This window comes from Medicago sativa, chromosome 1 (assembly GCF_051527215.1).
Source record: "Medicago sativa cultivar Bolivia chromosome 1, Bolivia_mono, whole genome shotgun sequence".
NCBI lineage: Eukaryota > Viridiplantae > Streptophyta > Magnoliopsida > Fabales > Fabaceae > Medicago > Medicago sativa.
This window is the reverse complement of record NC_140749.1, coordinates 57,602,742-57,616,901: the sequence shown is the minus strand read 5'-3', so window position 1 is coordinate 57,616,901 and position 14,160 is coordinate 57,602,742. Positions and strand designations below refer to the sequence as shown.

The 14,160-nt window shown below is 34.2% G+C and overlaps 1 protein-coding gene across 2 annotated transcripts; it reads left to right on the top strand.

The window, feature by feature from the left end:
* The first annotated feature begins 5,652 nt into the window (after nt 1–5,652).
* LOC146955711 (alpha carbonic anhydrase 1, chloroplastic-like) lies at nt 5,653–10,105 on the top strand. Of its 2 annotated transcripts, none has more exons than XM_085722837.1 (5): nt 5,653–5,767; nt 6,034–6,140; nt 8,870–8,975; nt 9,081–9,263; nt 9,434–10,105. In XM_085722837.1, exons 1-5 carry the CDS (start codon nt 5,672–5,674, stop codon nt 9,560–9,562), a joined length of 621 nt encoding a protein of 206 aa, XP_085578963.1. In that variant the 5' UTR covers nt 5,653–5,671; the 3' UTR covers nt 9,563–10,105. The 2 variants fall into 2 exon arrangements, with proteins under 2 accessions (XP_085578963.1, XP_085578966.1); XM_085722840.1 differs by having other exon boundaries at nt 9,081–9,150; nt 9,434–9,507.
* Nucleotides 10,106–14,160: the final 4,055 nt, after the last annotated feature.

Sequence of the window (14,160 nt, the reverse complement as noted above, 5' to 3'; positions counted from 1 at the left end):
TTTTTTAGTAGATAGACGAAATGACAAATGATCATTTAAACTCGCACACAAGTGGAATTCCCCAGACACGTCATCTGGTGTAACAATTTTGTTATTTTACCAATTGAGCTTTTGGGCCTCTGTACTAGGAACCATTTACTCAAAATTATCTCAATTTTTAAATAACTTATTTTAGGAAACTAAATAAAACGCCATAAACCCTACAAAATTAATGCGCCAGATTTCTAAAAATAAACATAATAGTGATAGTGATAGTATTGCATATACATTCTTGATAGTATTGCATATACATTCTATAAAAGCTGAAGGAATCAAACATTGGCTCTTAGATCAAAGCAATCATAATTCATAACAATGGCTTTGCAGATTTACTTCTCAATCCTTTCCATAGCTGCTTTGGCTCTATGCACTTTAGCAAATCATGGTACGATTTCATTTTGCATTTTTCATAACTTAATATGAAAAAATTAACTGAGTGCTACATTTTTCTCTTTCCTTCATTCTACAACCATTACAATTTACAAGATCACACAAAAGAGTATTATTGTTTTTCTTAATCTGTGAAGACTAAATTACATGTTATGACTGATGTTTTTTCTTTTAATGCTAGATTCGGTTAATTTTAGCTATATTGGACCAAATGGTCCTGTGAAATGGGGAACATTAAGTCAATCATTCGTAACATCCTGTGAAATGGGGATCTTGCTATCAGAGTATGCAGAGAATGAAGGAAAGAAAGCAAAGGAACAAGATAACTTGGCGCTCAAGCAACAATAGTTTCCTACTTGCTAGCTTATATTTTGTTATGATACACCTTCATGATTGTATATATAAACTCTGTAATACTACATTTACATCAATAAGAATCAATTCTATCTTTTCCTAATATGGTATCACGAGCTTTTTCTCCCTCCTTGGGAAAGTTTGTTACACTTGCGTAACCGTTTTCCGTTGCATCTTCTTCCTCTGATTTTCATCGATTTCCATGGATTCTTCGTTGTTGATCCATTTCTTGGCGTCTCTTCTTCATTGATTTGCTTGTTTTTGCTTTCAATTGTTGAAGATTTCGCATTTCTTTCTCTCTCTGTTTTCTGGTTCTATCTTCTTCTGAACTTGTTTGTTCGTTTTCACAGTTTTTCTTGTGCCTTTCTTCACTGATTCTTGATCCAATTCATCTATGGCTCGTGGTGTGAATCAACCAGATACATAATCTGAATATTTTGTTCATCCTAGTGAAGGACCGAACTCTTTAACCGTTTCTCCAAAGCTCAATGGAACGAACTACTTGGCGTGGAAACGTTCCATGCAACGTGCATTAGGAACAAAGAATAAGCTTGGCTTCATCAATGGCACTATCTCTGTTCCAGAAAGTGATGATTTACTTCGTCCTGCATGGGAGCGATGTAATCATTTGGTGCAATCCTGGCTCATAAACTCTCTCTCTGAGTCAATTGCACAAACAGTTGTTTTCTATGACTCTGCTCTGGAAATTTGGCAAGATTTACATGAACGTTTCAGCAAAGTTGATCGTATAAGAATTTCAAATCTGCGTTCAACTATTAATTCATTGAAACAAGGTGATAAATCAGTGATTGATTATTTCACTGAATTGAAGGCGCTTTGGGAAGAGTTTTCTTCACACCGTCCCATACCTCAATGTATATGCCTTCATCCTTGTCGTTGTGATGCTACCAGAGTTGCTAAAACTCATAGAAATGAGGATCAAATCATGCAATTTCTTACAGGCTTGAATGAAAACTTTTCAGTGGTGAAAACTCAAATTCTACTGCTTGATCCTCTTCCTAGTTTGAATAAGGTGTACTCACTTGTGATTCAGGAAGAGAGTAATTCAGCTTCTCTTCCTCCTGTTAGTGTTACTGAAGATACTTCTGTGTAATTGAATGCCTCTGATGCAAGAAGATTTTCACCTCGTGGTAATAGATATTGCACCTTTTGTCATCGTAATAACCACACAGTTGATTTTTGTTATGAAAAACATGGTTATCCTAATGGTAACAAGCCCCAGCCTCGTTCAAACAACATGGTGCAGGCTAAAGCTGATGACAATTCTTCTGGTGCAAGCTTGAATGCCTCCTCAAGTTCCACTACTGGTCTTTCTCAAGAACAATATGCTCAACTTGTGTCTTTGTTACAGCAATCAAACTTGGTTGCCCCTGCATCATCACCTTCTGGACCTTCATCTAACAACATCACAGTTTCTCCTCTTGTAGCTTCTAGTGTTTCTGCTAATGAAGCTACTTCTTCAGGTATATCTTCTGGTTCCCCTCCTCATACTTGGATTATTGATTCAGGAGCCAATGAGCATATTAGTTGTACCATGTCATATTTTACTGCCTTCTATAAAATTAAACCTGTCACTGTCACCTTACCAAATGGTAATTCACTCATTGTCACTTTTGCTGGCACTGTTTCATTTACCTCAGATTTTCATCTTCATCATGTTTTATACTCACCTCATTTTCATTTGAATCTCATATCTGTTGCTAAACTTTGTGATTCATTGTCATGCAAATTTCATTTTTCACTGAATCAGTGTCTCATACAGGACAACTTGTCTATGAAGATGATTGGTTTGGCTAAACAAGTGAATGGCCTCTATCATTACACTCCTCCTGCTCCTGCTTCACATTTAGTTCCTATTTTGTCTTCTAATAAAGTTTGTAATTCAATTAGCAGTTCTATTTATGATTCAAATAACATTGTGCCACCTGATGCTATGTGGCATTTCAGATTTGGTCATGTATCACATTCTAGAATGCAAACTATGTCTTCTTTGTATCCCTCTATTCATATCAATAATAAATATGTTTGTGATTTGTGTCATTTTGCCAAGCATAAACACTTACCTTTTTCTGTTAGTTCTACCAATGCTTCTACTAACTTTGAATTAATTCACTTTGATATTTGGGGACCAATTGCAACTGCCTCCATACATGGTCACATATATTTTTTGACCATTCTTGATGACCATAGCAGATTTCTTTGGGTCATCCTTCTTAAAACTAAAGCTGAAGTTTCTAATCATGTCAAAAACTTTATCACTATGATTCAAAACCATTTTCATGTCACTCCCAAATATGTCAGAACTGATAATGGGCCAGAGTTCCTCATACATGATTTTTATGCCTCTCATGGTATTGTTCACCAGAGATCTTGTATTGAAACTCCCCAACAAAATGGGAGAGTAGAGAGGAAGCATCAACATATTCTTAATGTTGGTAGAGCTTTATTGTTTCAATCTAAGTTACCACCTTCTTTTTGGTCATATGCCATTTTGCATGCTGTGTTCCTTATTAATAGAGTCCCCACTCCCTTACTTCACAATACCTCTCCTTATTTCAATCTTTATAACAAATTACCTGATCTGAATCTCTTTAAAGTGTTTGGTTGCCTTTGTTATGCTTCCACTTTGCACAGCCATAGAACCAAACTTCAGTCTAGAGCTAGAAAGACAGTTTTCTTGGGTTACAAGTCTGGTTTTAAAGGATTTGTTCTCTATGATCTCTCCTCTAGAGAAATATTCATTTCCAGACATGTTTCTTTTCATGAGTCTGTACTTCCTTACCCCAAAGATCCCTCCTCCACCGCCCATAATTGGCAATATTTCAGTCCTTCACATTCTAAAATCCATATTGCTTCTGATGCTCAATCATCACCTCCTTCTTTTCCTGTCATTGATGACATTTTCCCTTCTTGTTCTCCTTCATCTGTTCCCAATGATACATCATCTGTCCCCCATGATACTCCACCTGCATCTCCCAGAAGGTCCAATAGACTTAGAAATGCTCCTTCCCATTTACAAGACTATGTTTGTAACAGTTCATTTACTTCTACTTATCCTATATCCAATTATATTTCTTATAATAATGTGTCTTCTAATCATGCTTCTTTCGTTCTTTCCCTTCAAACTCATTCTGAGCCAACTACCTATGCTGAGGCAAGCAAGCATGATTGTTGGAACAAAGCAATGCAAGTTGAGTTATTGGCTCTTGAGAAGACTGGTACATGGGATATTGTGGATCTGCCACCCCATGTCAAACCTATTGGGTGCAGATGGATTTTTAAGGTCAAATACCATGCTGATGGAACTGTTGAAAGGTACAAAGCAAGACTGGTTGCTAAGGGATACACTCAAATTGAGGGTCTTGATTACTTTGATACCTATTCACCTGTTGCTAAGATGACTACAGTTAGACTTGTTATAGCATTGGCATCCATCAACAATTGGTTTCTACACCAACTGGATGTTAACAATGCTTTTCTGCATGGTGATTTACAAGAGGATGTATACATGATTGTTCCTCCAGACATCAAGACTGCTAAATCCAATCAGGTTTGCAAGCTTAAAAAGTCTCTCTATGGACTGAAACAAGCTAGTAGGAAGTGGTATGAGAAGTTAACATCTATTTTGCTTCAGCATCACTATGTTCAAGCATCTTCAGATCATTCTCTCTTCATTAAGAAAACTGACCAGTCTTTCACTGTGCTTCTGGTGTATGTTGATGATATCATCCTTGCTGGTGATTCTATTTCTGAATTTAATCACATCAAACATGTTTTAGATGATATGTTTAAGATCAAGGATCTTGGTCAACTCAAATACTTTCTTGGTATTGAAGTTGCCCATTCCAAAGCAGGCATTTCCCTTTGTCAGAGAAAATATTGCCTTGATTTGATCTCTGACTCAGGATTCATTGGATCTAAGCCAGTTTCCACACCTTCAGATCCTTCCATTAAACTTCATAGTGATTCCAGTTCACCTTTTTCAGATGTGCCTGCTTACAGAAGATTAATTGGCAGATTAATCTACCTTAACAACACCAGACCAGATATCACTTTTATTACTCAGCAATTGAGTCAGTTTCTTTCAAATCCTACTATCATTCATCATAATGCTGCATTGAGGACTCTTAGATACTTAAAAGGTTGCCCTGGTAAAGGTTTATTCTTTCCCAGACACTCATCTTTGTCCTTGCAAGGATTCACTGATGCTGATTGGGCAGGTTGTTTGGATACCAGAAAATCCATATCTGGTCATTGTTTCTTTCTGGGCAACTCTCTCATTTCATGGAGAACTAAGAAACAAACAACTGTTTCTAGATTTTCTTCTGAGGCTGAGTATAGGGCTCTTGCCTCAGCCACTTGTGAACTTCAGTGGATTTTATACTTGCTTCATGATCTTCATATCACATGCTCCAAGCTGCCTGTTCTCTACTGTGACAATCAGAGTGCTCTTCATATTGCAGTCAATCCAGTTTTCCATGAGAGAACCAAACATCTTGAGATTGACTGCCACATAGTCAGAGAGAAGCTTCAACATGGCATTCTGAAGCTCCTTCCAGTTTCTTCTCAGGAGCAGCTAGCTGATTTTTTCACTAAGTCCCTGCTTCCTAAGCATTTTACTTCTCTCTTGTCCAAGAGGGAACTGAAAGACATCTATCAGCTTCCATCTTGTGGGGGGATATCAGAGTATGCAGAGAATGAGGGAAAGAAAGCAAAGGAACAAGATAACTTGGCGCTCAAGCAACAATAGTTTCCTACTTGCTAGCTTATATTTTGTTATGATACACCTTCATGATTGTATATATAAACTCTGTAATACTACATTTACATCAATAAGAATCAATTCTATCTTTTACTAATACTTGCAATGACAAATATTGTTGAGAACAATGTATTGAAATCTTTATACAGAAACTACCTTCCTACAAATGCCACACTTGTTAACCACCAATACAGTATTGGGGTATGTATTTTCATCGACTAACAAATCAGTTAAAAAATGAAAATTAACTTGAATTAACCATGTAACACCGACACTTCATATAAAAACATGTTTGATGTCTAATACGTTGTTGTTGTTGTTGTTGTTGTTGTTGTTATTATTATTATTATTATTATTATTATTATTATTATTATTAGCAAGGTCTAAGTGCAAATTTTTTGTTTTGGTTTTATCAAAGGAAAATTCTGATATCAACTAACTAATATGGTTGAGTTTGGTATTTATAGGTGCATTTTGAAGGTAAAGTGGGAGATATTAATATAAATGGAATGAATTACTCATTGAAACAACTTCATTGGCATGCTCCTGCAGAGCACAGGGCTCACGGGCGTATGTAAGTTCCCTCTCTCTTCTGCTCTCCCAATACATTCCACCCAATCAAGGGTGATGCCTTTTATTTTGTACATAATAAAAACAAGTTAAAACAACATTGATGAAACCCTCTCTGGTTTAAATTATAGTTTTCTTAATTACTTTGGTTTGATTATTAATATTATTACTCCATTTTGACAGCTTTGTTTGATTATTATAAGAAATAATTGTGGCTTTTAATGAGCAAACAAAGTTTCATATTATAAAAACCAAGTTGTTTGGACGTACTCGGGGAATACCGGGTTCGATTTCCAGGGGAAACAACGCTTGGTCAGTACGCATGCCTCTACATACTAGTCGGATTAGTCGTCCACCTTTGGTGGGTCGGAAACCGGTGCGAAAACAAAAAAAAAAGTTTCATACTATAAAACTACAATTAAGAAAATAAATTGGCCCATTGAAAAAAATTAAATTAGCCTTGTGCCACACAACAATGACAACACACTAATTTATATTGGAAATATTTTTTACAAAGAATTAATAACTATAGGAGTATTGGAAACATTTTTTGTGAGGGATTATATTGGAAATATGCATACCGTAAAGTTTGTAAATGAAATGAAAAATACTTTAATGATTTGGTGAAACATACACTATATATGGTCATTATTATAAGCAAAAAATTATTTTTAAATTTATTGAATAATTAAAGTATTTAATTTATATTTAATACGAAATAAATTAATTATTCAATAAATTAAAAAATTGTTTATTGCATATATTTAGGGTCCGTTTGTTATAGTTTTTTTTAAAATAGATTTTTGTAGTGTAATATGTTTTTGTTATATTTTTTTTAACAAAGAAATTTTCAAGGAAAGTTTCAAATGAAAAATTCGTTTGAATAACTTATCTTAAAATGTCATTATAAGTATTTCATCATTTTGTTATAATTTTTTTTGGATTCTAAATTTCGAAAATAAATCTCTAAAAAAAAGCTATTTCAAATAGTTTTTCATAAAAATCATTTTTGAAAAATGTCATTTTGAAAAAATATGTGATTTTTACTATGTAAAATCTCGAACAATGAATATTTAAATTAATGAATGTCAAAATCTCTTTTTTTACTTATATCGAACGAATTTAAAATAACTTCTACTATTTTTGACTAAATTTTCAAAAAAACCTATTTTTCAAAATACAAAGAAAAATTCATTTTCTTATAATCTAAAACAAACGGGCCCTTAAATTGTAGCATTTTCTCCCTCCAAGCATAATTTAATACTCTTCGGGTGACACATGATAAAACACGACTAGAGTAGCATTCATGGTTCCTACTAATTCTAATAATGAGTAATAATGTACAAAGAGCTTTTTTTTTTTTGGTGGAAGTACAAAGAGCTATTTTAAGAGAAGAGAAAGTTTATAGTTCGTCTTACGGTTCAGTTTATGTTCAAAAAATAGTTAAAACATTAAAAATCAATACAATCATTAATAGTTGTAATTTTTTAATATTTTAAAAAATATTCTTTGATAGAAAATTGTCAAACATTAACTACATCTACTAATATGTGGTTGGGAACATTTTGATATTTCTTTTAGATTTTAATGTGAACCCATTTAAAATTGGGTTTTATTTTCAATTTTTTCTTTAAAAAATTAAAAACAAATATTTAAACATGATTTTAAGAGTCATAAAAAGGATTTTTTTTTTTGTTTTTTGACAAAAGAGTCATAAAAAGAAAGTTAAATGTAGTTATTTTATTCTTAGAGATTCCTTAAAAAATTAAATTGTAGTAGAAATTACTTCTATACCAAAAGTTATCTAATAACAAATTGAATAAAAAAGAGCTTCTTACTATGGAATATAATGGTTGGCCCGTGGTATATCAGAAAGAGGGTGCAAGCATTTTTATGATTAAATAAGCAAGCATTTTTTTTAAAACAGAAATGGGGCCATAGTACCTTTTGATTATTGTCAAACTCGTAATTTATATTTAAACAAGCATTTTTTTTTTTATAAAAGAATGTTAGATTCTATTTTTTTTTTGTGGTGTCCAGGATTCCAACTCCGGACCCTGCATATATTATGCATTGTACTCGCCAACTGATCTAAACTCACGGGAACGAATGTTAGATTCTATTGTTACATCAGTAATCATGATGATAATTTTTTATTACATTACTATATAAAAAGGTTAAAATATTCTATCGAAAAAAGAAATAGTGAAATTGGAGTTTAGAAAAATGATACGGTAATTTTTTGTTGGTGGTGACCGGGGATCGAATCCCGAACTTTGCAAACATTATGCATTGTCCATACCAACTGAGCTAAGCTCACAAGGACTAATGATACGGTAATTTAACAGAATATATAAAGGATTTTCTTTTACTAAATTTAACAATAAAAAGTATTTAACCAAACTAGAATTCGTGAGCTTAGCTCAGTTGTTAGCGATAATGCATAATATATGCAAGGTTTGAGGTTCGAATTCCGGAAGGAAAAAAAAACTAGAATTTGACAACAAATATATAGATATATTTAGCCTATGAGAAGAAAAAAATATCAATTTCATCTTTATGAATCTTGAATTCAAGTCACATTATATTTAAAATTTAAAATAAAAAATAAAAAAATTAACTCACATCAGTCACTTTACAATAAATTTTAGGGACATTACTAAATAGTTTTCTAACCTTTTTCGGCGGACTAATTTGTAACCCTAATCTTTGTACAATTATTCTGAAATCCAGACATGACGCGGAGCTCCACTTAGTTCACTTCACAGAAGATAACAATAATATAGCAGTTGTGGCACAGCTCTACAGATTGGGTGTTCCTGATCCTCTAATCTCCAAGGTAGAGTTAAAATCACATTCACTCTTATTATGTGACTCATATAATATAAAGTATATAGGGTTTATCAATTGGAATGTCATTAGCACATGTGGTTCTTGGATGCAGATTGAAGACAAGTTCTATAAGCTAGTCAATGAGAACCGTGCAGGCAATAAAGATGCTAACATTGCTCTTGGTACCTTTGATGTAAAGGAATTAAATAAAAAGATCTATAGATATTATAGATATGTTGGCTCTCTCACTACTCCTCCATGCAAAGAAGGTGTCATTTGGAACGTCAGTGACAAGGTACTAAGTGTATTTGGTTATGTTGTGGTAGAAAATTGAATTGATTATATATTATGAAATTAATTTTTACGAGTATTGGTTTGCCATCAAAAGAGGTTTAGCGGCGCGGCGCAATTTATTGTTCATTTGTCTTTCATTCATGTGTAATTTCTTACCTATTGAACATGCAGGTTCGGACACTCTCCAAGAAACAACTTGAACTTCTAAAGGCACCACTGGGTGTAGAGTTTAAGCACAATGCAAGGCCACTTCAGCCATTGAATGGTCGCAAAATTGAGATGTACAACTACCACACATAGAGGCAAGGGCATTCAAACATCATGAACTAAAATATCATTAATAAACTTTAGGAAAGCAAAATATTCTCGTTTTGCCTTAGATGTTAGTAGTATATTATCCTCTCAACTATGAAAGCATTGAAGCATCAGAAAACTGAGAGTTCTCTATTCTAAGGATGTTCTACGCGGATAGTTTTCTATGATTAAGGTCAGAGCACTATGTAATGGGTCTTTATCAAAATGCATTTAATGATACTCCATATTCCTCATATGATATACCGTACCATATATTACATCCGGTAATATTTATAAGCAATTTTTTCCGTTTTCAAATTCATTAAATAACCGATGTATTGGATTATAATATAGTTCAAATACATCAATCATTTAATGAATCTGAACAAGCAAAAGTTGTTTATAAATATAACAGGAGGAAGTATAATAAATCTAGTATATATATTTTGGTTCTTTAGACAAATGTCCTGAAGAAAATTATTAGCATTTTCCTACTTAAAATTATAATATTGTTTTTATGAAATTATAATTATAAACTAATTATAAACATGTTGTCTTTAACACGCACTCTTTTATTAGATCAAACTCACGTGACTTTACTATTTTAAAAATAGATATTAGATAAAGTAGATGAGAGTGAGACTCACATATTTCAACAAATTAAATAGAGAATATTAGAAAATGAGTGTTCCTAGCATTCATTACAAACTTATACCCCCTCCCCTTCATCTCATATTCATCTCATATTACTCATTTTGTATCAAATGAACAAATCTTATTAAAATTAAAGATAGGGGTTACAAAAATTGGGGGACAAATACCAAACCAATCAAAAGTTCTTAAGTCTAGTTAGGCATTCCTATATTATCTCTAATGAAGTAGTTTCCTTTATATATATATATATATATATATATATATATATATATATATATATATATATATATATATATATATATATATATATATATATATATATATATATATATATATATATATATATATATATATATATATATATATATATGGGTAATGCTAATACACACCCACTCTAATTTTAGAAGGTGTGCATTAGCATTCTACACCTACTTGCTTTATATAGTACTTAATCAATAAGTAGATAAGGATTCATAGTCATCATTCACCTCCTTGTACATAGGAAGGAATTGTGCAAGTGTATTTTGAATAGCATATCAAAGGCTCCTCTATCACTTAGCTTATATTTAGGAGTTAGTTGCTTATTAGTTTATATATATATATACACACACACACACACACACACACACACACACAACTGATGTACATTATATATTATGATTAAAAATATATACAGATTGTTCCTTCTATATGAAGGTGAGAAAAACACAAGAAGGGGTGTTGAATTGTGTTTTGAAAAATTCTTCGTTTCTCCTAAAACTGAACACACTGATCAGAAGCTAAGTGAAACAGCTTCTGAAGTGATAATCAGAATCTACACGTAGCGGAATAAAACAGAGAGAGAGAAGAAGAACGACACAAAGCAATTATACTGGTTCCTTCCACAATCCGGAAGTAGTCCAGTCCCCCTTGCACTTCCAAGGAGATTTGACTAAGAGTAATATCTGATTACAATTGCTCAAGCACACCTGCAAGAGACTTCCTTTTGCTCAAGCACACTTTGCAAGAGTCTTCCTATGCTCAAGAACACAATCAAGAGACTTCCCTGCTCAAGCACAACTGCAAGAGACTTCTAACTAAACAAAATTACACAGAAAATTGTTTAAGGTTGAACACTTGATATACAATCAGAGGTGCTCACAATACAAATCAGATACAGACTCAATAACTTAAGAATTTCTAAGATGAAACTTTGAGATACAAAAATTCTAAGTGAATGCAGAACAATTTCAGCAGAGGTTTGGCACTTGTAAAAATGTTGTGAGTCTTTCGTTCAGCATTACCAAAACTCTAAGTCTTCACTCCTTTATATAGAGGTGTGAAAGAGACGTTATGAAATTGCCAGCACATCAAAGAGTCGTTGTTGAAGCTTGATCTTTCACCAATGATCTTTTGCCTAATTTGGTTGTTGTCCTATGAAGAACCAATTTGAAATCCATTCCTTATCCAAAGGAACATCTATGCAGGCGAAGCCGTATTCTGGAGCTGTTTTCTTGTCTTGTAGCGTGGACACAAAACAGAGTAGTGGAGAAGGTGGTTGTACAGTTCGTACAAAGTACAATGTCAACGCTTTCCTCCAAAATTGCAAGCACATGTCTTCAAACACCTTGAAATGACCGTTGCAAAATTCCACTAATCTTTTGTTGTCCTTTGATGAGTTTCGATTCATGACACAACTCTTGAATCCTTGAATTTCTCAAATTCAGTTGATCTTCAGCTTCTGGTGAGCTTCAGCTTCTGATCAAGTTGCTTCTGAACTATATGCTTCTGATGACTATCCGCTTCTGAAGGCTATCTGCTTCTGTTGACTTTCAACTTCTGATGACCTTCAGCTTCTGATGACGTCATCAATCTTCAGGAGTACTTATAACTTTAGATGCACTTCATTCAGATGCTTTCAAGCTTCCTTTTCTTTAGTCCATAACTCTCTTTTTGTTTTTCTGAACCTTTATAAGATTTAAATTTTTTAACTATGGTCCTGTACACTTGAACAAATATTAGCTAGTCCAATTTACAATTTTTAATACCTTGTTATCATCAAAACTCTTTAAGGTTCTTTGTTAAACACATTTTGTTCCAACACTATATGGTATCAGATTGCTCATTGCTTAACTAGCTTTAATTCGATCCAATTGCCACTATGTCATCCCCAAACTCTTCACTTTCACAATATGTTTCCAGCACTACAAAAGAACTTGTGGAATTCAATACCATAACCCAACTCCCAATCAAACTAAACTCCTCCAATTACCCCGCTTGGTATCGCCAAATTCATTCTCTTCTGGTTGCTCGAGACCTTGACAGATATGTCATTGGTGCCACACCGCGTCCTCCAGCAAAAATTGCAACTGCAACCGGTGTTTCCGACAATCCTGAGTTCAACTTTTGGATTCGCCAGGACAAATACCTTTATCTCGCATTACTCGGTTCCTGTGATGCTGAAGCTCGTGCAGTTATGTCTGCTGCACCCACATCCCACGATGCGTGGCTTACCTTGGAGCGTGTGTTTGCCACCAGTTCTCGTTCGCGTATTATGTCACTGAAGGAACGCTTAAACTCTGTCAAGAAAGGGTCTGAAACTGTTGCAAAATACTTGCAGAACATTCGATCCATCTATGAGGAACTATCTTTGATACTGTTGATGACATGGATCTTGTCATTCATGCTTTAAATGGTTTGGACCAATCATTCAGAGAATTCACAGCTTCAATTCGAACTCGTGACAACCTAATCTCATTTGATGAACTCTATATAAAGCTTATAGACTATGAAATGTATCTCCAGAGAGATGAAATGATGAATCGTCAAACTCCGGTTACGGCCAACTACGCAAGTCGTGGACGATCTCGTTATCATAACAGAGGTCGAAATCAACAACCTCGTCCAGCTTCCGCAAATCAGTCTGGAAGGCGTCCACAATCTAACATCATCTGTCAGTTGTGTTCTAAGAAAGGACATGGTGCTCAGACATGTAACAAGTTCACCAGAAATCACAGGCAATCATCTCATCCTGCTGCATATGCTGCTCAAGCAACAATTCCACCATCGGAATGGTTATTTGACTCTGGTGCCTCACACCACATTACCAATGATCTAAATAATCTCTCTTTGAAGAGTGATTACAGTGGTAATGATCAACTTCATGTTGCCAACGGTATGTCTCTTTCCATTACACATGTTGGTTCTACTACTCTTAATTCTTCCAAACCTTACCGTTCTCTTCCTCTTAATAATGTCTTGTATTCTCCTGGAGTCACTCAAAATCTAATCTCTGTGTCCCAATTATGCAATACTAATGACGTTTCCATTGAATTCTTTCCTTCTTTCTTTAAGGTCAAGGATTTAACTACGGGGGCGAGTCTTCTTCAAGGTCCGAATGATGGCAATGTCTACAAATTGCCATCATCTTCCCATCCTCATGTCTATTCAACCATGTCTTCTTCATCTTCTCAATGTTGGCACAATAGGTTCGGTCATCCATCATCTTGTGTTCTACATCATGTTCTCAAGTCTCACAATGTTGCCGTCAAAGTTCATTTTAATAATTGTACTCATTGCATGGTCAATAAGAGCCATAAGTTGCCATTCAATAAATCTTCTATTTCTAGTTCTAGTCCTTTAGAAATTATGTATTCAGATGTTTGGGGCCCTTCGCCTATGCTGCCCAAACAGCTGCATATCAAATCAATCGTCTCCCTACACCAACCTTAAACATGAACTCACCGTTATTCACACTTTTCAACGATCAACCCAATTACAACAAGCTCAAATCCTTCGGATGTCTTTGTTTTCCTTGGCTTAAACCGTATACCACACACAAACTTCACCACGTTCCGAGCCTTGTGTTTTTCTTGGTTATAGTGTCACCCAAAGTGCATATATTTGTTACAGTCTTAAAACCAAGAAACTTTACCACTCAAGACATGTTCAATTCATTGAGAATACATTCC

Excerpts from the sequence above, each read along its gene's own strand:
- LOC146955711 (XM_085722837.1), top strand. The coding sequence starts at position 5,672 with ATGACAAATATTGTTGAGAACAATGTATTGAAATCTTTATACAGAAAC. Across the intron at positions 5,768-6,033 it reads ACCACCAATACAGTATTGGG|GTGCATTTTGAAGGTAAAGT; the intron begins GTATGTATTTTC and ends TGGTATTTATAG. Across the intron at positions 9,264-9,433 it reads TTTGGAACGTCAGTGACAAG|GTTCGGACACTCTCCAAGAA; the intron begins GTACTAAGTGTA and ends TTGAACATGCAG.